General features: G+C 46.2%; 1 protein-coding gene across 1 annotated transcript in view; it reads right to left on the reverse strand.

Annotated features, from left to right (window-relative positions):
• Positions 1 to 3,683: 3,683 nt before the first annotated feature.
• The window catches only part of DOCK1 (dedicator of cytokinesis 1), a 475,815-nt gene continuing 454,095 nt past the window's right edge, over positions 3,684 to 25,403 (reverse strand). The window contains exons 47-52 of the mRNA XM_080912399.1: positions 24,327 to 24,464; positions 18,099 to 18,244; positions 13,841 to 14,039; positions 10,070 to 10,223; positions 8,780 to 8,928; positions 3,684 to 4,867 (exon numbers count right to left, since the gene is read on the reverse strand). Of these exons, the coding sequence (XP_080768525.1) occupies positions 4,772 to 4,867; positions 8,780 to 8,928; positions 10,070 to 10,223; positions 13,841 to 14,039; positions 18,099 to 18,244; positions 24,327 to 24,464 (882 nt within the window). The 3' untranslated portion in view covers positions 3,684 to 4,771. The remainder of the gene's footprint in view (positions 4,868 to 8,779; positions 8,929 to 10,069; positions 10,224 to 13,840; positions 14,040 to 18,098; positions 18,245 to 24,326; positions 24,465 to 25,403) is intronic.

Consider the following 25,403-nt stretch of genomic DNA (forward strand, 5'->3'; position numbering starts at 1 on the left):
CCTTTGATACCGTGGGGATATGGTAACTGAGTTTGAGCCAAGTGAGATGCACTCCAATTGCTGGAAGGGTTTGGTCTTGCTTTTACTTTTTCCTTGCCTTTCCTTTTCTTTTTTATTTACATCCTGGTCAAAGCCCCATCTCCTGCTAGTCTCCTCTCACACAACTCCTCCCCCAACCCCTTCCTTCTCTTCTCCCACCCTGGCACATCAAGTCACTGCAGGCCAGACAAGGCAGCCCAGTTAGGGGAGCAGGATCCACACAGGTGGGCAACAGAGGCTAGGACAGCCCTTCCCTCCCTCCCAGCTCCACCTCCAGCTGTTGAGGGACCCGAATGAAGACTAGCTTGCACATCTGCTGTGTGTGTGTGTGTGTGTGTGGTGTGCACTCTCGTGTGCTAGGTCTAGCCCATGTATGCTTTTTGGTTGGTGGTTCAGTCTCTGGAGCGCTTTTTTTCCAGAGGAGATATTGGACTCTGAGTCTTCCCCTTTCTCTTCCTCTCTTGCTTCCAGCTGTGAGGTAAATGGGCCTTCTTCCCTCACTTCTGCCACATGCATAGGTCCAAATTGTCACAGCTAATTGACTGTAGTCTGAAATCTCAACTGTGAGCCTAAGTAGACCTTCCTTGTATTTGGGTTCATTTACTTCAGGCATTCTTAAGAGCAACAGAAGGCTAACACAGGGAGAAAATTGTGAGACTGCACAGGGTTAGAGATATCCCTTGTTTGTGACTTAAAAAAAGTGGCTGTCTCTCTTCCTTCCTACCCCTCTCCTTCCCTCGATCCTTCCTTCCCTCCCTTTCTTCCACCCTTCCATCCTTCTTTCCTTGGTAACCTTGCTATGTTCTTCAGGGGTTTCCCAGCAGGGGTGGGTGTGGTCCGAATGAGCATGACCCTATAAGCTCAGGTATTCCAACACTTGGCTTCCAGTTAGCAGCACTATCTAAAAGGTATTTGCTGCCTTGCTGGAGGAAGCATGCCACTGGAGGCCGGCTTTGAGAGCTTAAAGCCTTGTGATGCTTTCAGTTTACTCTCTGCTTCCTGCCAACGTTGAGGATGAGAGCTTCTAGCTTCTGGCTCTGGTTGCCATGTCTGTTATTTGAAAGAGAATCTAAGGAGTTTTCTGAAGGTGGAGAGCAACCAAATAAAAAGGGAAGGGCAAGACCCCACCACCCAGTTAATCTTCCAACTTACAAAGAATCTCCCCATATAAATTGCCTTGATCATTATGTTTTGACACAGTAACAGAAAAGTAACGAATACAGAGGTGTGTGTTCATATGTATGTGTGCATGGGTGTGTGGTATATATGTGTGTGTGCATGGATATGTGTGGTGCATATATGTGTGTGCATGTTTGTGTGGTGCTCATGTGTGTGTACAAGTGTGTAGTGCATATATGTGTGTGCATGAGAGTGATTCTCACAGTTGGTGGCTACATGCATGACATAGTGCAATGACATCACCATTTTCCGGTTCTCAAATGACCCACAGCCAGTAGCTGGACTCTTGTTATTCTCTCATATTGGTGTGCCAAAGCCATTTGTTTCAGGACTGTGGGTATGACATATGGGCTAAAAGATGAACAATTATCTCAGTGGAAAAATACAAGTACAAAAAAGAAAAGATGTATATATATGCACACACATACATGGATGTGTATTGCTCATGAGCTTGTGGGGAGGCCAGAGACATCAAGCATTCTGCTGTATTTCCTTCCTCATTTGCTTGGTCCTCCTGCCTCTGCCCTCCATGGTGCCTGGGTTACAGGGACCCATCATCCCACTTATAGTTTTTAATGTGTGTGTTGAAGATTCATGTTTGTACGGCGAATGCTCAGTTCCTCCAATACTTATATTGCACTCTGGAGTTGTTATGAGTTGTAATGAGACATCAACAACACATGGTGGAGATGCCCTGGGGCATCTTGGCTTCTGCAGAGGGCTCCTCCAGGCCGGTGAGGGCAGACACACGAGTGCTTTGCTTGTGGACTGAGTGTGTTTCCAAAGGAGGAAGATGAGAGCCCTTCACAGGAGGTTCCATTGTCATCAAACATCTAGCGTGGTAGGTCCTGGAGAAGGCTCTCTAGCAACCAGGATTCTCAAGTGAAAGCACACACCCCAGGACAAAGTCCTCTCTCAAATTAGCAGCAATGGAGGCAGGAGTGAAAGCGGTCTCAGCAATGCCCAGTCAGAGAAGAGGCCCCACTGAGAAGCAGCTAGGAGAAGCCAGGTCCAGTGTGGGACTCAGTTGTAGAAGTGTGTAGCTCTGATGTGGACTTGAGGACATATACATACCCAAGCAGATACAGGCACTTTCTCCCTGGACTCCCAACCAAAAGCAGCAAAGTGGGAGGACCTAGAACTAAGTATGAGCATGTTTATTTAGAAGACACTCTGACAGCATGGTCATCAGCAAAATAACAATAGTATGTTTTATGCTTCATGACCTCCCAGCCATGGCTTTTGAACCAGGAATGATTTTCGTTTATCCTCCATAGACTGGGCTGCTTTCAATCTTGGTCAGAGAAGCTCCTTTCTGCAGTGGACAGCAGCCACTTCAGAGACACGCAACTGATCAAACTGCTAAGAATAAAAGGCAGAGTGCTCAGCCCTAAGTGGGACATCGACATTAGCTTCCCAGCTTTCAGAGAAAGGCTCAGGAGCATCACAGAAGAGGAGGTGGAAAGTACAATCAGGAGGACATAGGTTGGTGCTCTGAAATGCTATCCTCCAGAGGTGACATAGTGATGCAGTCATGAGCTCACAGCAGCTGTGCTTTCCTGCACAAGTTCAAGCCACTTAAAATCCTGGCATGGATGGGATAGATGAGCTCCAGGATCCACCCTGACTGAGGAGCTATTGGCAGTGGACGACTACTGGGAACACATATATGTTTATATATAATGTGTATATATATATATATGGGTACACACATACACACACACATATGAGGTTGTGGCTACCGCTAGGTTTCCCATGCTCCTCACACTCATGCACATATCAGTAGACTTAGTGTGTTATTTAAAAAAAAGAGAGAGAGAAAAACAGATGTGAAGTTGAGCTAGGACATGTTGGGAGGGTATGTAAGGGGGGTTGGAAGGACATGAGGGGTAGATATGGTTGTGTTTCACTGTGTACATACATAGAATTTTTAAAAATAAAAAAATTAAAGAACAATTATGCCTAAGGGCTAAGGAGATGGCCCAGTTAAGAAAGTGTTTGCCACTAAAGCACAAGGACCTGAACTTAGCCCTAGGACCCATATTTTAAAAAAAGGTAGGGGCAGTAGTATGCACTTAGAATTCTAGTTCTGGGATGGTAGGACGGGCAGACGGATCATTGAGGCTTGCTGGCCAGCCAGCGCCCTTAATCCTTACCTGGTCACTGTATAGCTCTTCAGGGGAGCTGGCCTCACTCTAGGGTTGAGGTGCATGAGAGACCCTGCCTCAAAACACAAGGCGAAGAACAACTGAGTAAGAAGCCTAAGTTTACTTCTGACCCCTATGATCATGTACAGACATGTGCACCCATGCACACAAGTGCATGCGTGCACACACACACACATACACACACAGAGTTATGTTTGATGAAAACAGGTAAGTACATATATGTTAGTTTTTTTTTTTTTTAAGAAAGTAGCATCTATATTTTATGTTAAATGGTTAAAAGAGGCCAGCCACCAGGAGTCCTTTTTAAATAACATTTATTTTTCATTTGTCAGTGATTAACTTTGAATTCTCCTAGAACAAACAGTATCATGATCAGAGTGAATAAAAAAATATAGATGATCAAATAAAATATTAGGTTATACAAAGTTAGTTTTTTAAACAAAAGAAATCATTATCCACCAACATTTTCAGGACCTTGGAAATCTGGAAAACAATTTTATGGGATTTAGAAAACAAATATTTCCAGCAGTTAAACATGAAGAGAACACACTGGAGCTCATTCTCAGAGGGACTCTGGAGTAAGCAAGAGTGACAGACACTCACCGGAGCTCTGAGAACCACCGTATATACAAATATTCTATACACACAGAGAAGCCACCCAATTAAAACCACCTCTGGTGGTATATGGGCTCATATTTTAAAAAGGAATGAAAATCCACCTTCCTATGCTCATATTTACTTTCCATTTGATCCAATATTCATAACGGTGTCTCTACTCCATATATTAATATCTCTTTAGTAACCAAGAGATATCCCTACTTTAAATTAAGTCAAGGGAAATCAAGATTTTCTTTAAAGGGGTACACTTAGCTGCTTGATGATGGTTGAAGTGACACTCCACCCCAGGAGTCACACTGCAGATGCCGCAAGGAGATTGAGCAGTCAGCCCTTGGGGGGGAGCTAGAGTCTGGGCGGCAGAGGCAGCATGAGGACCCTTACAAAGTTACTGCATAGCTTCTCACAGGAGTAGGGGTACGGGGTTGGCTTCATCCCTCCCGCTTGGCTAACTCACATTCGCCAAGCTCTTTACAAATGAATATAAGTCGTTTGGCACAATAGGAAAGAGTGTCAGGGCAAGACTGAGGCTACCTGAAAGGCTGACATGCTCTGAGTCCCCAACTTCAAAACAATCCATACAATGTAGGACTTGGCTCCATTCCCACTGTGCTCTGAGATACTTTAGGCCTCTGGTTCCATGGCTAGGATGGACCCCTTTCCAAGTAAAGCCAATCACGCTAAGGTGAAGCATCCCAGGGCCCAGAGGAGATAATTGGCAGGCACAGCAGATGAAGAATGGAAATAAGAGGATAGTTTTCTCCCAGAATTCATTGCACGATCCCAGAGTCCACTGAGGTCTGCTTTCGGGTCGTCTTCGGAGGGGGAGGAGGTGGTGTTTTGCTGGGCAGTGGAGGTGGCTGTTGCTAGGAAACAGGAGAATGAAGAAACCATCACATTACTGGTGTCCTCTCTTGAGAAGCACCTGCCCCTTTGCTGGAGTCTTACTCAACAAAGCAGTGGAAAGTCTAGGAACTGACTCCTCCCTGTGACCTGGTTCCACCCTGTCTGGCTTGGAGCCAGCCTGCTAGCTACCCCACCCTGGGCTGCCCTGCAGCCATTTTCTGAAGTCTGAATCAGGCGCTTGGTGAGCACTCCCCTGAGAAGCATCGCTGTGGTTTTAGATCCAGGTGTCATTGCCCTAGCAATAGATCTGTGTCCAAAGGACAGGCTCTCTAGGGTATGAGAGATTCTCCCTTGCCTTCTGAACTGACAGCTCAGGTTGGTCAGCAAGCTTTCTCTGGAAAGTAACATTCTATAATTTGTGGGTCATGTATGGATCTTGCTGAGGTTAGGGAGCACCCCAAACCTGGACCAGCAGAAGCTGTGACCATAACTGTGGGTGAAGGAAACCTTACTAACAAGCAAGGGATTGGCTGGATTGGTCCACAGGCAGCAAAGTGCCTTGGGTTCTGGGTACAGCTTCATTGGAAATGCTTCCTACCCTGCAGACTCATGTGTTTGAACACCTTAACCCTAGCCAGTGGGACTGCTGTGGGAGGCTTCTTAACAGGGCATCATGGAGATTACATCCTCCAAAACAGAAAGGCACCTAAGGACAAGCTGAATGAGAATATGGAAAAACTGGTGGACTGGGGAGGTACGACCGACCACAGGATGAAATCTCAATGAACAAGAGCCAGCTTGTGGTAAAAGGGCCAGAGTCAGTCTCTCAGCAGAGGCTGGGGGTGTGGCTGAATGTGAGGGAAGTTCTCAAAGGTAGAGCCATAACATGGGGGTCTCCCACTCACTGCTCCAGTGTCCTCCTGGTTCACGGACAAGTAAACATATCTTACCCTCGTGCTAAGATACAGAAAGAAGGAGGTCATCGGTAAGACTGGCCATTTACAGAGGGAGGTGGTGGTCTTGGGGGTTGGCTTAGTTTTGAAGTTCTTGTCACAAAAGCATAAGGACCTGAATGCAGATCCCCAGAACCCATGTAAAAAACTGGACACAATAGCACAAGCCCCTGAGGGACAGGAGGATTCCTGGGTGTTCCTGGCCTGCTACTCTAGCCTAATCAGAAAAATCCAGGTTTACTGGGAGATCTTTCTCAATATAAATAGATAAATAAATGAATAAAATGGTGAGCGATTAAGAAAAGACACCAGATGCTAAACCTCCGGCTCCCATGTGCAGATACACAAATGTCCATATGCACCTATACACACGCACACACACAAACACACACACCTACATACACTGAGTGCCCCCCAACACACACACACACACACACACACACACACACACACACACACACACACACACCAAGCAAAAGTGAAAAGTACATTTGAAAGTCTCTTTTAAGGTTGGTGTGAACTGTAAAAAGAAACTCATTTGACGGCCTGAGAACATCCACTGTAGGTGTATTCATAGGTGAAATCTATGGTGACAGTGACCTCCAAGAAAGGTTACCTACAGGCAGAACCAGCACACTCTGAAAAAAACCCCACAGTGTTAGATGCCGGAGGGTCCTTAGTTCTGAGCAGGAGAATGTGGGGTTTATCACCATTAAGTAAAACCAACTCTCACATGGCTGGTCAAACGAGTCATTCTGAAATGAATGAGAGCTTCAAATGGCAACAACTAGAGATGGAGGCGCTGACAAGCCTGAGGCCGATCGATGAGAGTGACGGGAGGCTATCGATCACCTCCTGCAGCAGATGAACGATCATTATCCAAAAACGGCTCTCGGGGTCTGTGCAGAGGGACGCACCTGAGAAGATGCCTTAACTAATTACGACACACTAACCACTGGCCTGTCATCCAAACTTGAGCTCAGGCTGCAAATTAAACCAGAAACAAATTGCAAAGAGAGCTGGGTAATTAATCTAATTGAATTTGCACCCGCTTTATAAACCAAAGCACAGCTAGGGCATGTCGGTCCTCCGCTTAATCACTAGCGGCACTGACAACTTAGGGCGCTGGATCTGTCACCCCTGCGTGGATGTGTGACAGAAATGGACTTGATCACACTTCCAAAGTTCAGAGTTTTCAGATTATAGGAGGACCTGGGGGGATATTTCTGCTTTTCAAACAAAATAAAATATGAATATAATCAACTAAATAGGCTGAGACACCCTAAGGAAGTGGAGGTTCCCCTACCCCAGGCTCCCTGGGTCTCCTTTTGTACTGGAGAGGTCAAGTTTACATTCCAGTAGCTGCCTGAGCCCTCTAGCCTAATAGAACACGCCCTTCTCCAGGGTCAGCTCCCCACTGATGTCTCTAAGGGGACCTTTGCCTACACAAATGAGACCTTGGCTTTAGAAAAACCACTTATACCTTGTATGTCAGAGGAAAAGCAACAGTATACTAGTCTCCTTTAAAGAACAATCAGACACATTGTTAATAGTCTCTTTTCTCACTGCTTTCTTTTTGTATGCATGCGTGCCTGACTGTATATGCTTAAACATACACTATTATTAAAAATATATGTATATGAACGTATGTGTGGTTGCCAGAGGTCAACATCAGGCATCTTCCTCAGTCCCTCTCATATTTCACTGAACCTGAGTTTACCAATTTAGCTAGCATGACTGACCAGTGAGTTTCAGGGACCTTTGTGACCTAGCACCTCCCCCAGTACTAGGATGAGAGGGACGTGCCAGCATGCCTGGCACTTTTCCATGGGTTCTGGTGGACTGTACTCAGGTTCTATTCCCTGCATGACAGGCATTTTACATACTGAGCATTGGTCCAGCCCCCTATTACTGCTTTCACAAGGGAAGAAAAGAGGTTTGCAGAGCATCCAGTAGAATGTCTCCCCAAGGGGAGGGGGAGGAATGAAGAACTTTATTATGACTGAAGAAAGAACCAATCCCTGTGCCTTGTGGTAGCTGCCAGCAAATCTCACACCATCAGGGCTCTCGGGGGCTCTGGTGACCCTGTCATTATTCTATGGATGCTGAGCATCAAAAAGTGTGGAGAGCCGTACCAACTCGGACTTGGGTATTTTACTCTTCAGCCTGAGTTGATTTAACTTTATAAGGCCATGAATAAATGTGTCATGGGAATGGGGACTCCGGAGTGGACATTACTGCTCTGACTGTGTGCATGACACTTGTGCCTCCTCCCTGAGCTTAGCTTCTCTACTCACTTTTGACCATCACAAGAGGATGGGGCCAGGGCCACAGCCTCTCAGCCATGCATGACAGCAGCTGTGAGGACCCAGTGCAGTGTGGCCTTTAGGACCCTCTCTACCTTTGCATTATCAGGCAGGCTTGAGTGATTTATGACTTTAAAACAGTGTCTGGTGGGAAGCAGTCTGGGAGACCAGTGCTGAAGAGGGGTTCGAGTTGGCTGCTCATGAGCACTGCTGGAGGCAGCCGGGCCAGAACCTTGAGCCAAGACTCTGAGGGCTGTTGAAACATGGCTGTGGGGATACAGTCTGCACCAATGTGGACCCCTGGGCAGCAAGTGCCTGTGGCTACTGGAGACCTGTCCGTGTGAGGGCGACACTGCCCAGGGAAACGACAGGGCCAAGATGGGAGAAACAAAGGAGACTTGCCCTGTGGGACATCACATATCTTCCGTGCAGCCAGCCAGACCTGCTGGCACCAGAGCTGCTGGTGGTATCAACTGCTCAAAAGATGAGCACCCGTCAGGGCAACTTTGGAGCAAAGGCAGTGACTGGAATGGCTGCAGCACTGGATGGGAGGTGGGGTTGTGCACACCTCTGTCCTTACTCAGTTCTCCTCTCATGGGCCCAAGTTAACCCCTCTGGGACCTGGAAGGCTACAGGCAGAAACTAAAGTCCCATGGTTTTAGGTCCCACTTACCCGCTGTGGAGGAGGAGGTGGAGATGTGGGTGAGACCATCAAATCCTGGTTTTCCATCAGATTTCCATAATCTGCCATGTTGCCTTTGAGGGGCAGAGGGGGTGGGACATCGGCCACATCCAATCCCATCATGCCATTCAGCTCCAGATCTGGACAATGGTGAAATGGTTACAAAGGGATCAGAAAGTCTCCCATTCCACGGAAACACATGTCCAAAGAAGACAGCAGAGGACAAAGGAGTAGAGAATACAAAGAGTAGGAGCTGTTCCTGCTGGAATGTTCTAGAAAGGAAACAGAGTACTGGAGCTTGAAGCAACATATCAACTCACTAATGCAAATAGCTACTTAAACAGTCCGTAAGCCTCCTTCTCCTTGGCGTCATACTTAGTTGGTATGAAAAGGGTTGTGGACAACTGCCAGTTTGATAGTCTAGCAGGCTTTATGGTAAGCCTGCCACAGTTGCTACTGGAAGAGCTCACTGGGTAGAGTCTGGTGATGGGGCACACAGCCAGCGCACCAGGGCAATGCCATGATTCTAAGATAGGGGCTGGCAGCTTCCTTCCAGAGCCAAAGGGATATGCCACAGGTTGTTAAAGCAGACAAAAGCACCCATTTGTAAACAGAGGGAGATCACAAAGGTAGGCTAATTTCATCAGCCTTCGTTGATACTCTTGGAAGAGATGCTTTATTTTAAACCAAAGAGAGAAAAATGGAGGCATTTATGGATGGACAGGTTTCTGGAGTTTTAAAATAGTTATCTGATAATGGGGAAATGGCAGGGTAGTCCAGTGGTGAGTGTAGAAGCCTCGGTGTAGAGCTGTAAGAGCAGGAGTATCAGTTGGGTACCTGTGTCACTGCAGTAAAGCAGATGTGATGTAACACTGGTCATTTAATCTTCCTGTAGGGTGCAAGCCCATGGTGGTTACAGGCTGACAGCACTATGCTGTCATCCCTGGGAGAGATTTCTGTGCCTTAAGCAATGACTCTTTCGCTGTTCCTCCCACTAGACACAGGGTCCCAAGGCTCCTGAACACATTGGTAGGTACCCTCTGGCTCTCTACTTTTGAGGCAGGGGTTCTGCCTCCTGACTTGTTGGGTCCTGAACTTTATATTTGCTGTGCCCTGGCACTAAGGACAGGTTTCTGCATGAGATGCTTGAAGTCTGGATTTCCTACCTCAACCTAAGGTGACTTCTTCCAATGGTACATGCCCTTCTAACTTTCAGTCTGCTGCTGGAGAAAGGGTCTTGAACAAAGGGACACAGTCAAGGGGACCTTAAGTTCCACTTACTGGGCTGAATGCTGAAGCTAAGCTTGGCTCTTGGTGTGACTGGAGGGGGTGTCTGCTGGGAGCACGGTGACGCTGGAGACACAGAGAAGCGCCTTTCACTTCCAATGACATTGATCACTTGACTCTTGGGTCTTTGGGGCCGTAGGGGACTTATCTATGTTGGGGGACAAAAAGAACAAAGTTAAGGTCTATATGGATTGGTTGTGTCTTCCCCAAATTCCTGTGCTGAAGCTCTAACCCCAGTACCCTACAAGCCCATCTGGATTTAGGGGTTTTGCAAAGGGCCAAGTTAAGATGATGTAAGCATGAATCCAAAAAGACCTTACAAACTAAGGGGGTTTGGGCAACATGCAAACAGGGAGAGTGTTTGAGGAAGACAAAAGCAGAGGTGGGGTACGACTGTTGCAAGTCAAAGGACACCAAAGATGGCTAACCCACCCGCAGCAGGGGGCAACCCCATGTCACTTTGATTTGGGACTTGTAGTTTGTAGAACTGGTAGGGAACAACTTTCTTTTGTCTGGGTTGCTCACAGAGAGCACAGTACTTTGTTTTGGCAGCCTGTCCCTACCAACACAGAACTTCACATGAATCTTCAAGTCAGCCTTTGGAAGCAGGCTAGTCTTGGACTTGCTATGTACCTAAGGATGACCTTGAACTCCTGATCATGATTATCTCTACAACTTGAGTGCTGGAGTTACAAGTGTGTACCATCACGTGGGGTTTATGAATTGTTGGGGATTGAACCCAAGGCCTCATGCATGCTAGGCAAGCCCTCTGCCCACCCAGCTATAGCCCCAGTCCTTTGTAGGCGAGAAGTGTAGCTGGAAGCTATTTGTGTAGCTAGTGAGAGTGCCCAAGGATGACCCCAAAGGTCAAGAATGACACAGAAGTCTGGAGCCTCAGCAGAAGGGCAGGAGTCCCTTTCCTCCATGTCTATTTTATCCTCTGAGCTATTATTTCTGACAGGAGTTCCTTTTTTTCTCCTCTTCCTGCTGGCCTTGGGCTTTGGAGTGCACTTGACTTTTCTCCACCTGAGCCCTTTCCCCTGTTTGTAGCATCAGTAAATTTAATTTGTATATTTCCTACAGCTTGCTCTCCCGTCTTACACATCAGGGAACACCAGCAATTACAGAAATATTCTGAGGTAGGATTATTCAGAAATGTTATTAACTTGGCGGAAGAACAGAAGAGGCTGTCTCCCAGAGGGCCTGGCCTTGGGGTTTCAGCATAATTTTGGGGCAAAGTGGGTGGACTGAGATGGTTTTGCAGGGGTGGGAATGGCAAGAGTTACTGTATCTACCTTAGAAGTGGCCCACACACCAGCCCAGACTGAAGCTACTGAAGCCAGATGTAGAAGTAAGGTCCTGGGCGAGGAAGAGGCCCTCTGATACATGAGCAGCACATAGCATATAGATCAAAGCCATTCTGTGCAGATGGTGTAGGTACCATGCCCAAGTACTGCCCTTTCCCTGTGGAAATGGAGTCCCCAGAGCCTTGCTGGGTGATGTCAGGGCTGGCCCCAAGCCTGACTCTCAGGAAGATGTGCACAGGGGCTGGTAAAGGAGACAGTCTGTCAGAAGCTTCTCTCACACCCAAGCTCCTAATACAAAGCTTCGGGAAGGTTTCCTGGAGAAATGCAAATGGCAGCCTGAAGGCCCAGCTTGCAAAGGCTCAGCTAAAGGTCAGGAAATTGTTAATGATGCAAATCAAGAAGTAAGCTGAGCCAAAAGGGAAGAGGGAAACCTGGAGATACCTGTTTACCACTGTAGGTCTATTGAATCCTGAGAACACTAGGGGGTGCCAGAGTCATCATGGAACATGCAGTTGCTTTCCAGTATGACTTCTTCCAGGGGGACCACACCAACACCTGTGCCTGCAGGAGACTTCCACTTGCACAGCTGCATTGTGGTTGCAACGCACCTGACCAGTGGATAGGACTCTGCTGTTGCAGCCCTGGTCATTCTGAACCCCAGGTACCTACCGATGGCAAAGTCAAGGCTCTGACCTTGTGAAGTTCCTGTGACCTGAAAGGTCCCCATATGGTGTTGCACCTGGCCCTGTCATCAGCAGGTATTGTCCCAGGGACATGGTCATCATTGGGAAGGACAGAAATTATACTGTGTTGGCTCTGCTCTGTCCTTGGATTTGTCCTTACACAGTTCGACTCTGGTCCTTTTCTGCTACTTGGCTCTATATTCCTCAGGCCCGGTTTTAATATCTTAAAACAGAGCTTAAATAAAAATGTCTGAAGGACCTCAAAATGCCTGACGCTGGGTAAATATTTCAAAGAAGGAATCTGAGCTAACTAGTTAGGATGCTGTGGGACCTGAGAGGAGAGGTTTGTAAGGGTGTCTGGAAGCCCAGCTTTCTGAAACAGTACGTAGAAAATTCAGAATGGTTGATCCTTTCACTTACAGCCTGAGGTCCAGTGCCCAGGCATTTAATGCCAACCTTGACCAGTGCTTCCTGGGTCCAATGAGATGCCCTTGGCCACCAGTGTCTGCACAGAGCCATCAGAGCCCCGCTCCAGGGAGAGCACATGTCTACAAGCCTGAGAGGCAATGGCCTAAGCTCTGGCACCTACATCTGCCTTCCACCTTAATCTGAGTTCTGGCACCTACATCTGCCTTCCACCTTAAGCTGAGTTCTGGCACCTACATCTGCCTTCCACCTTAAGCTGAGCAGGCAGCATATATATGAAAGTTGTTGGTGCTGGGATGTTCTCTCTGACATGTGTTAGCATGGCTTGTTAAGGAGTGTGTCTCCAATGGAGAAGGGGATTTGTCAGGATGGGAGTGGGGAGAGAGGAGGGAGGAAGACTGTTATCAGGATGTAAAGTAAATTAAAAAAAAAAAAAAAAGTATGCCTCGATGAGCATTTTGGTTAAAACTGCCTTTAATTGGAGCCAAAATGGAGCTGCTGCCCAGGATGTATGTTCTGGCCACTTACCAGCCAAGTACTATCCATGTCTAGGGGAAGTGGCTCTGTGATTATGTCCCTCTGGACACTGATGTATCTGTCTGTCTGTCTGTCTGTCTCTTATAAGCACTCTCTACCTCATTTCTACATGTAGACCCTAAACACAGTTGTGTGCTTCTAGGAGGCCTAGTCTCCAGACTCAACGTTGGGTGAAAGCTTGCTTACATTTACCTTATTAATTTATACACACATGCATGCCTATGTCTGTGTGTATCTGCACATGTCATGGCATAGGTGTGGAGGTCACAAGACAACTCGTGGGAGTCAGTTTTCTTCTACCATGTGGATTCAAGGGATCAAAATGAGAGCATCAAGTATAGAGTTGTCTCACTAGCCAGAAGCTGGGCAGATTCTAACCTAGAGGCAGTGACTGACTTAAAGGATGTCAGTCAGGAAGGGGTAAAAAAGACATTTGCTATCCATGAGTAACTGCAGTTTGTGAAAGCTGGATGCTTCTGTTCTCTGAGGTCCTAGGACACGAGGGCACCAAGTCCAACAGAGCTATAAGGAGCCTAGACACACGAGGGCCCTGCAGGGGACTGACCCATCCAGCCCCTCTGAAAGAGGATGAAGGCCAAGACAACGTGTGCCCTCAGAGAAAAGAAAGAAAAGCTCTGTGTCTCTGAGTGTGGGGTTATTTGAGGTCAGAGATGAGAAGACCTCAGGCTTTTAAGTTGCTATATTTTGCAAAAATTCAATAAAATCCAACTGACAGCCCTCTTGCTTAGATGCAGAGCCTGGGTGGGTCTCGGGCTCCCCTGCAGAGTTCCTCCGATCTCCAGTTAAATTACCGTTTCAGAAAGGATCACAGCCTCTGACTGCTGCAGGGAGCTGTCAGTGGGCTTGAATTCCTTATCCAATATCTCCTGGTGTTTGCTGTTCCTTTTCTCCTTCTTCTTGTCCTTCTTCTCTTTATCTGGATCGTCCTTGTCTAGCTTGTCCTGGGACCTGGAGTGCATCTTCTTCGGCAGCAGAGGCTCTAGAGCAAATCTAAAAGAACTGAGTTATACACCTCTTCCAGTCTCACGGGGCTGTGCGCTGGGATTCACTGATGAGGCGTACATGCAATTTTAACTGTAATGGTGTTGAATCTGGGCATTGATTACCAATGGCCATTAACATCACTGAGAGAGAAAATCAGCTCTGATGTGCCCCTGAAGGGAAGGACCTATAGCCACCTATAAGGTTAGCTGGCCCCAAATCAAGCCTGAATTACAACAGACCTCTAGATTCAACTCCCAATATGCTGATAATAGAGAGGACAGACACACCTCAGATAGCATCCACACTGCAGGGCACAAAATCAATACGATCTCCTCAGTGCAGACACAGGAAAGTAAGCAATCTGGATTTTTTTTTTTTTTTTGATGAATTACAAGGACAATGACAGTTTTTAAAAAGTGGATTGTGAAACTTAAGGGAATAATATCAACCAAGGGTAAGGTGAGGACTTCATTTGGTTTAGTTCCAAACAAACTTTAAAACATGTACAGTAGGGCCGGGGGGTGGGGGGGTGGTGAGGTGTGTAAAGCTCTTGTGCAGCTGTGAGGACCTGAACTCAAAGCCTCAGCAGCCATGGGGGATGGTTGGGATGCTGTTCATCTGGGATCCTAGCACTCCAACAGTGAGACAGGAGCAGAGGCAGGAGAATCCCTAGAAGTGCAGGTGTGAGGACAAGTGAGGTGCTCCTCTGACTGCTACATGCCTGCAACGGCATGCGCATGCCTGTATTCATGCATGTAGACACACACATGTACACACACACACACAGGATAAAAGTAACAATGAAATAAAAATGCTTATGAAATGAGAAATTGGTACCAATGTCATCGTGATCCGGAGTTCATGTCAATTATCTTATGTGATGTTAAATACTTGAACATCAGCTATGTATACAGCTATGTTTTCTAAAGGGAACTCCTCATCACTTAGACTCACATGGAGATATCAAGAGGTAACAAGATATGATGCTTAAGACTTATTAGAGAAGAGAGAAGAAGTCTGGACTGGGTGGGATACAGGTGGAGACAAAGCGGGAAGGTAGTTTATAATATGAAGGCTGGGTTCTGGGATAAGACATCCCATGATACTATTTAGTCTACACTTGGCATGCCTGAAAATTTCCCAAAATAAAAGCATTAAAAATGGCAGATGATGTACACGTCAACTCATGAAACTCATGAAAGTTTGGCAGTCTGAATGAGAAATGTCCCTCATAGGCTCATGTATTTAAACACTTGGTCCCCAATAGGTGGTGCTGTTTGTAGAAGCTATGAAACGTTTGGAAGATAGAGTCTCACTCAAGGAAGTATGCCACTGGACAAGCTGTGATGGTTCATAGCCTTGACCCACCTCCTATTCCCTGCTCTGTCTCTCTGTCTCTGTGTTTCTCCCTCTCTCCCTCCTCTCCTCTGCTTTCTGAGTGCAATGTGATTGGCCTCCTGCCACTGCTCTCATTCCTGTTGTCACACCTTCATGTCCATGATGACCTCTATTCTTCCAGAACTGTGAACTAACCTAATCCCACCTTCCTTGTTACTTTCCGCCAGGGTATTTTATCACAGCAAGACAAAAATAACTAAAATAAAGGCATTATGATCTATCTGTCAGTCTGTCTATTATATATATATATATATATATATATATATATATATATATATATATATATATATATGTATATATATATATATATATGTATATATATATATAATATACTTAAATTTTTTAATTTATATATTTGTATCAAATTAACATCATGAGACATGAAGTATTATATCTAAAATATTAGAAGCAACAATAAAAAATGTAATCACTTTAGTTCATGTTTTTCTGAACTTGAGATACTTTAACTAGGCAAAAGGCAAGTTTATGGTCCTCTTTAGATCACTGGAGGTGAATTCTGCAGTCTGTCTGGGTATTTAAGGAACTCAGGAGAGATAGGTACATTTCTTTGCCTTAGGAAGGACCACTGCAGTCAGGATAAACTTTATTCTGCATGTAACCTGTACCGTTGAAGATTAAGCCTCATTTTGTGTGTATTAGTCAGACAGCCAAGCATGGCAACCTAAGAATGAACACAACTCTGGGCTTCAATAGAGACACTTTGCAGTTAAAGGTTGAACAAACGCCTCCTGGGTGAGCTGACTGTAACACGCCATTCCATCTAAAACCTCTCCATCAATTTCCACCTAACCCCTGAGTTCGCAGGAATATAAAACCCGCTTCCTAACTAGCCTGGGGATTCTCTTGAAGGGAAGCTGAATTAAATTTCTTTAGCTATCTTGTTCTAAGTGACAGGCAGATATGATTTAAACATCTCAAAATGGAGAATTTCCATATGGTGTTCGCTTAAGTACTAGATACTGATAAAGATGACTGTGAAGGAAAGAACATGGGCAGACTTTGTAGTTCTCCATCAGGTGTACCAATTGCTGGCAAGAAAAGACACGTAGAACTAAGGGGTCCCTGATATTCTCTAATAGGCTGTGTCTATATACAAGGACCAGGGTTCTTCAGGTTTGATGGTGGCAGATTGTCAACTGAAAGGCTAGGATAAACATACCACTATGCAAAACTAAATGCTTAGAAATTCTTTTCTGATGTATAAACTATGTGTAAAAATTTTTTTCTTTTTGCATTAAGAAGAAATATTACATGGTTTGTCACTTAAAAACAACAGGAAAATGTAAATATTAGGTGGTATTTGCAACTGTCTGATCGAATGTTCAAACTACACTGAGGGTTCAGGAATTAGCTTGTAAACTACTTTTAGTTTTTATGCGGGATCTCCAAGATGGCCTTGCAGAACACTGTGTGAGTTGGACTGGATAAACTCAGTACCAAACAGTATAGTGGCTGTTGCTGGGGGTGAAAAGGAGGGGGATGGAATACAAGGTTTGATGATGTGAGGTTCAGTTTTGTACGATGAAAGAGTTCTAGGAGGGCCTACTGCAGTAGGAATGTATGAATGATTACATACTCAACAGTGATTTTCTTTCATTTTTATCATGTACTTATCTGTCGTGTGTATGTGTGTGTGTGTGTGAGTGTGTGTGTGTGTGTGTGTGTGTGTGTGTGTGTGTGTAGAGAACAACTTGCTAGAATTACTTCTCTCTTTGCACATGTGGGTCTCAGGGATCAGAATTGGCAGCAAGTGCCTTTACCTGCTAAGACACCATGCCCATTCTTAAAGATGGTGCAACTAACCATAATAAAAACTGGGGAAAATAATGTGATTTCTATTCTGTAGGGCAGTCAAATAGAGTAGAAGACAGGAAGTTTTTCTCAGAAGTATTTAACTTAAACAGAATTTCTCTTTAAAAATAGCAATACATCTGGAACTGGAGAGACGGCTCAGCCGTGAAGAGCATGTGCTCTTCTTGCAGGGGACCTGGTTTGTGTATTGTTTGGGTGGTGGGTGTTAATTCCAGCACTCACATGGTACCTTGGCCATCTGCAACTCCAGTTATATATGTCTACCACATGCATGCCCTCTTCTGGCCTCTCTGAGTACCAGGCATGCATGTGGTATACATATATAAGCGTGTCTCTGTGTGTGTGTGTGTGCGTGTGTGTGTATACACTTAATAAAAATAAATCTTTAAAAAAGCAACAATAAACAATTTAAAAGAAATAAACAATTCTATGCTCTCTCTTACACACACACACACACACACACACACACACACACACACGCGCACGCACACACACACGCGCGCGCGCGCGCACACACACACACACACACACACACAAGTTATACAGTGATATAAGCCTGGCTCTGGCAGTTGGCATGGTTGGGATCATAGAGGAGTTGAGACACATTGAGAGTTAAATGCTGACTAGAGTTTTCAGGTTTAGCAGACACCTTTCTGACAATGCTTCTCAGAGCAAGATGTTTCACAGTAACCAGATAACCGGGTATCACAGGGTCTTGGAGACTCCCAGTTTTCAAAACAGCATGCCCAGGGGTGTTAAGCCATCCCAGGGTATGGTCTCCTATGAGGTGCCCAGCCTTCCCTACTTGGACTCCCAGATGCTGATCCTACTCACCCATCAGAGCCTGGTCTGGAAGGGGTGCTGTCAGAGGAGAAAGAAGAGACAGAAGCCACTGACAGGGGCCGGGAGGACGACGGCATGGTGAAGGACCGCACCATGGAGCGTGGACGGCTGCCTCTCCTGTCATCCAAGCCTGAGGGCTGAAAGAAGAAAAGACAGTATGTTAAGGCCCAGGTCACTGTGGTCAGATCCCTGTGCTGAAGGAGCCTCAGCAATGTGGGATCAAGACCATATGGGACCACACTTCATAAGCCATTTCTTTTCTTGTTCTGAGCTGAGGGGAAAAAAAAAATACAGTTAAAACATCCTTTGAGACCTGAATCAACTGAATACCAGAAAGGACCTCTTTGGCCTTTTTTATTTTAAATATAAATTTCTTCTTCCAGACAAATCAACCTGTCCTTTAGTGGAGTTACTCACCAGGAAGCTTAACGCAAAGTGCATCTAGAATGTGACTAAAAATGTGTAAAATCTTTGTATGACCTTTGTCTAACTGCACATTAACACCTGAGTCAGACACCCAGACTCACAGAGCTGTATTGGCTCAAAGCCCTCACTACAGAGGCCTCTTCCCCACACTAGAGTCGAATCTTCTTGACTGAGCGAGGGTGATGGCAGAAAGGCCTGGGCCAGGCTGTGGGTCTTTCTTTTCCATAAAGAGGACTAATAACACATTCCAAGAGCATAGTCACCAGAGGGAATTTTCCAGTTTCTCTCTGACAATTTACTGTACATCACCAGTAAACAAACAAACAAATAAATAACCAATGAGCATTGGATGCAGCAAGTATCTACATCTAAGAAGCCAGGAAACACCAGTGTACCTGAGCCCAAAGCCAGATGTTGGCACATCTGGACCACAGCTGCTTTACAAACACTTTCCTTGGGCTGACAGAAATCACATGACTGAGTGTCATTCCCCACTGCACCCTAGGATGCTGCTTGGATGTCATATAGCTAATCACCTACAGGACAGCTGGTTTGTATCAGTCACAGCCCTTGGAGGTAGCAAGGTGTGGGTTATATATGATGCAGAAAGGAGTGTGGCTGTCCGCTAATAAAACTTTATTTACAAAACAGGTAGGTGAGGCCTGGTGCGGTGCGGGCCACTGGCTCAAGGTGATCAGCATCTGGGGTTTGCCAGCACAGTCTTGAACTTAGCATCTTCATGGATGTTCACTATGGCTAGTCAGCCATGAGGAGGGAGTTACAAGGGGGAGGGTGACAGGTACATTCTGCCCATGTATAGAAATGTTTTCTACAGGACGCCTGGACACTCGGTATCTACAACACACTTTTCCCATCCCTTCTGAAGTACTGCTGGTATGCAGAATGCTAGCATCTAGAAGGTCTCCCCTCGGTCTTGGGCTAGTCCCAGGGATGTGGTTGTTTGTCCTTCTTACTCTCATTGATTCAGGGTAGAGTTCTGCCTAGGTCCATTCTGACTTGCTCATCAGCACCCAAGCCCCATCCTACCCACCTGAGGTGCCAGTCATTCTCTGGCATCTCTGAGGCCAATGGGTCCTCAGCCTTTAACTCACTTCATGGTTTAAATGAGACCTGGTCATATCTTTGGCTTTCTCAGATGCACACTGTCTCTGGCCATTCTTCAACAGGGATAGAGGTGGAGGCTCAGTTGGGGAAGGTGATCACATCTCCAAACAACCTATCAAGCCAGGGAGAGACTGTCTTCCTGACTCCACTTCAATCACTATTCATTGGATATGCTGGTTGGGGAAGAAAGGAAGGCAAGAAAATGTCAGGCTCTGCTGATTTCTGTAATTTGGGGGAATGCCTCATGTTTCACCACCACCTGGGCAGGGGAAGCCAAGGAGACAAGGCCAAGTCATGAGCCGGGAAGAAACTTGACCCATTTGGTATGTGGGTGGGATTGTCCTGGCACTCTGAGTCCAATTCCTGAGAATATACTGTTTGTGGGTCACTATGTCTGTGAAGTAGTGACCTTCCCAAAAGACCTGTGTGCTCAGGTACAGAAGGAGACCACTGGGGGTCATAGGGTACAAATGTCAAACAAAGCCACACTCAGTCTTCAACTGGACTATCCTACTGCCAACCCCCAAGGGCTGGCACATAACCAATGTGCACACACTGGGATGTATAGAAGGAGGAGGTCAGGGGAAGGATCTGGCTAACAGGGAACAGGGGGCTCCATAGGAGATTTGTATTTATAAGGACTCGGTGGGAACCGTGGGCTCGTCGGGACCATTTGTCTTACCAGCATTTCATTGTGTAGAGGCTCAGAAATCTAGAACTAAGAGGGCTTTCATTTGTACCATCTGAACCAAGTAGAATCTCTCGAAGGACCAACAGGTAGCTCAAGGCAACACTAGCAGGAGTGCCTTGCCATCTGCCTGATCCAGCCACAGGGCCAAACAGGTTAGGAATAGAGAGAACAGGCTAGGTTTTTGTCTCGTGCACCAACTGTGTATAAAACAAGGAATCACCGTGAGCTTCTTTTAAGACATGCAGAGAGCCATCTCCCCGCTGTGGGTCCTTTGTGATGGTTAACAATGACTGCATATGAGGGTCACAAGGCTTGGTAGGAGGCTAGTGGCAGCTTCCTTCATCCTTGTGTTGTTGCCTTGCTATCTGGAGAACACATTTATTTTGGTCTTCGCAGGTAGAATGACTCTCAGGCCCTGTCCTGTAGCACCAGATTTTGCATCTTTGCTCCCTTGCTGAAGTATATACTTTTCAAGCATGACCATGAATGTCGACTACACTGTGAGTCATGGCCAGGTGACTGGATCGAGGTGAGTTCATGAGGAAAGGAGAGAAGCAAGTATATTTTGTTCTCCACCCAGGGAATGGAGGAGACTCAGGCATTATGTTGCCCTGAAGGCAGCCAGGTTTGAAGCCATGAGAAGCAGTGGAGGAGCAGGGGTCTGGTCTGAGTCTCCCTTCGGGTAAAGAGGGTCAGCACTGGGCTGGAGATGCCGTCAGAGATAGATGATTGGCTGCTGCAGCTGATGGGCGTAACACTGAAGTACTGGGTGGTGGGATGGAGGATACCCCCACGAGGAACTAATAGGGGCCACCTGTAGACATAGGCTTGGAGCTCCAACCAGCACATGGCCTGAATGGTTGTTTGGTTCAGGTGAGGAGAGGCATGGAGAAAAGAGCAGAGCCAATCGAGGTGCTCTAGCCCTCATCTGACTGTAGGAAGAGGACAGGAGGGGCGGAAAATAGAAAAAAAAAAAAAAAGGTTTCATATGTGTGGAGGTGAAAGCAGATGCTCTCACATGCTGTGGGCAGCAGAGGCAGAGGCCAGTGCTTGGTGTTTCCATTCTGGGGATATCTGGGAGTCTGATCATGCCATCCAGGAAGCAGTGCCTCCTTGGATCTCTAGAACTGAGAAAATAGATGGTGCAGAGGAGCAAGCTCTCTGTATTACACATTCAGGGGGTGTCTAGTGCTTGCCTTTCTGGAGCTTAGGCTGGCTTAGAAACATTGACAAAATGGTTTATGTCCTTTCTGTGGGATTTATTTTTATTTTTATTATTTTAAAAGCTATCCTTTTGGAAAGAGAATGATACAGATATTGCTTTTCAAAGTATTCTGAGATGCTTGTAGGCTTCCAAAGTAGGTAAGACAAGACAGGTGCCTTCCAGCCTGTCTTTATGACCACATCTCTCACAGAATGACAAGCCCAAACCACTGGTTACCTAGAAAGGATGGCTGCAGAGCCTCATTCTGGGCCCAGGATGGGGTAGAACCCATCCTGGTCATAAAGGTTGCTCCCTGCATTATAGTATCCATGTGTACAAATGCCCCTGAATTCTGTCTCCAGACCATGCTCTGAGAGCCTCACTGGGTGGGATGTCTGGTTGCTCCCATCAAGAGAAGCATGAAGTATGGAGAAGGTAACATTGAAATTGCTTGCCTTTAGCCAATGACGGGTGCCAAGGTATAAGGGAAACATGTCTGAGAAGACACCCTTCATCTTTACTCATCCCCTTTGTCACCCTACCCCAACCCCACACACCACCGCCACCTTCTCGCCTTTGATTTCTATTTTGACCTGTACCCTATAGAAAGGTTTCTCAGTGATACTTCATAGCAGAGGAGGGATATAAAAACTGACAAGCAAGATCAATAGGTTTCTTTAATTGTGGAAGATTCAATAAATGGTTGATAAAATAGGAAGCATTAAACTTAGTGAAAGACTTGCAGCCTGCACAAGCACTTAACTCTTAGAGAACTTCAAAGCAGCAGCACACTTTGAAAGAGCTGCCTTCCAACACACCCACAAACTTTCTGCCACTCAACCTTGATGGTGACAAGCTGCAGGCTCTAAACTATCAACAGTGCTGCTCTGGATTCTGACTTGCAGAAGGGTCCTCCAAAGCGGCTGGGGAGGCACCCTGTATCCTCAGCTGTTTACCTGCAGGGGCTCCCACTGAGCTGTCAGTCTCAGGCTCTCATCCTCTGAGTTCACACACCAGAGTCCAGGATCATTTCCTCCTGTCAGGCTCATGTCCTGCTGGGTCCATGACAAAACACTGACCTATGGGATGGGAGATGCTGGCTCCTCCATGAGCATGCTCAGTGGGGAACTCATCTCAAAGAGTACATCTGCAGTGCTCTTTGCATTGCTGAGAATCAAAGATGCCCATCTGTCATGCTTCTGATCCCAGCACTAGTCCAGGAATTTTTCAGGAACTCATCACCAGAGCCATTCTGCCTCATGGTGTGAGCATAGCCTACTGCCCCTGAATGGTGCTTCTGGCTCCTGAAGGCTCTTTGCCTGTCCAACTTCAGCCTTTGGTGCTCTTCTGTTAAATGTATGCCTTCCATTTGTCTGCACTGGCCTTTGGCCTGCCACTCAAATCCCTACCTCCTGGCCTGGATTATTTCTACCATTTCTATCTCCTTCAATGGCTAGGCTTTTATTTAGCAACAATTTAGGTAATCAGTAATCAATCTTTTCTCCCTTCCAGGCCATGGTATGTGTCTGTGTGTATGCTGGTGGGTAAACATGCATGTGGACGTCAAAAGACAACCTCAGGTATATTTCTCTTGGGTGCTGCCTACCTTGTATTATGAGAGGATCCCTAATTTGCCTAGATCTCTCCAAACAGGCAGGACTGTCTGGCCAGTGAGTTCCAGGAATCTGCGTATCTCTGCCTACTGCACGTTGGGATTACATGTGTGTGCCATCATGCCTGGTTTCATTTTATTTTACATTATGGGGATTGAACTTTAGTCCTCATTCTTTCAAGGAAAATCTGCTACTATTGAAGGCATTGTCTCCCCGAGTCACTGCTCACAGTTCTCAGGTTTCAACATCGAGCTAGGCATTCATTCACTCCATCTGTCTTTGGGACACCGAGAGTGTTACTACCCCAGTGCTATATATAGCTCTCTCTGTATGGCATGTCTTGGGGCATGAGCTCTGTAACCCAACTGAGTCCTGAGTACCTCTGTGAAATTTCTCCATGACCTTGAGTGACTAAGAGTTAGCCAGATTCCCTGGTAGGTTGACTGACAGGGAGAAGAGTCGTGACTAGGTAATAAAGGTGACAAACTTCCAAGACTGGCTTATTCTTTACCCACCTGACATGAGACAAAAGCCTGGTAGTTTAAGATGAAGGACTGCTGGCTTTCTCTACCACCAGCAGCACCCTCCCACACACATCCCCATCCCCTATAGACTGACTCAGCAAGTTCAAAGGCTGGTCAGGATGCAACAGTTGTGAACCAACCAGCCATCCTGTCCTTTCTTCAAATCGACCAACCCTAAATTAGAGACAGAAGACTCTTTAGAGACAGACAGACACACACACACACACAAAAAAAACCAACTCCAGCTCTGGAGAAGAAATCAGATTTCTGGATGCCTGAGTTCTGAGTCTGGATGCTTCACAGAGGGTCTTTCTCTCTGTGGGTCTTTCTGTGTGTCTGCGTGTCTGCTGCATGTGTGAGCTTTCTCCCCTGCTACCTGAAAACCCTAGATTCCTCCCCCACCCCCACTTCCTTTTAATTCTTTAACTATTCCAATTGAGATGCCCAGACTGTATGAACCTACACAGCATGCTGTTCAGAGAAGGTGAATGAGGTGCCTGTAAATGAACAAATCTCATAAAGTGAGCTTCAGAAGAAGGCTGGGGTCCTTAAAGTCCCATTTTCTAGCAGGTGACAAGGAGGCCTCAGTCCCCCTCCCCCCCAATCAGACACTCTTCTATCGACCTGCCCACTTACCATGGTCCTCACACCATATTGCTTTTCCACTTTTTCCTTCAGCTGCTTGAAGCAGGCTTCCATACGCTCATGGAATGGCCTCAGTGCCTCCGTGACTTTGTCTCCATGAATCCTGATCCCTTCAGCCAAAAATGGAATCTGAAAAACACAGGGTGACGTTCCTAATTTGGGAGGGGAACAGGTCTAGAGGGAGCAGTGCACAGTAGGAGGCAGCAACTGCAAGCTGGTTGCACCTGCTTTTGTTCCCAAATCAGAGTGACTGATTAAACTCATCAGCAGGCATGCCACCCCCCCCCCCATGAAACTGTTTAAACAAGAATTGCTTGGGGCTGGAGGGGATCACATCCAAGGTGGAGTCCCCCATGTGTAATGCATTCTGTTACTTGGTGGGGGTGGGAGGTGTCTTGTTTCCCAATCAGTACCAGAACTAACTCAACACCAATGTTTTTCCATAGAGTTTGAGGAACAGTTGTGCTTTGACTGTGTTCACATGTACATTGTTCTGGTAGCAAAGGTCATGCCAGGGCTCATTAATCAGCTGAGGATATATTGTATTTATAGGCAATTGAGTAGCCTACCCCAAACATAAAAATCCAGTTATAGGCTATCTATAATCCTGATGGATATTCTTATGTGGAAAGGAAAACTAAATTTATTCTCCCTTAAAACCAAAAATAATCGCTTCTCTGACGACACTACTGTCACAAGATATCCATGCCAACACTCTAGTCCCAACAGTAGAAGTGATGCTGACATTTAAAACCGTCACATGAGACATTTTCATTTTCTCGGTGGCAGAGACCCCTGGAGCGATTTTGGCTGGGGAGGGGTGGCTGAGGGGACAGGCTCCATTCTGTCCCTGGTCTCTACTTCTCCCCTAGGACCCAGACTAGAAGTTAGTCAGTCTTCAATGCAATCAAGCTAAGAGGCTTCCTCTTCATGATTTATAATTAAATAAAAATACCGATTAAAAACATATTTTCCTAATAAGATAGAACGCCAATCCGAACCAGCATATTTATTAGGGAGAGAAATAATAAGTACACAATTGAATTTCATGTGAACAAACTCAAGGAA

Source organism: Micromys minutus, assembly GCF_963924665.1.
Source record: "Micromys minutus genome assembly, chromosome: 2".
NCBI lineage: Eukaryota > Metazoa > Chordata > Mammalia > Rodentia > Muridae > Micromys > Micromys minutus.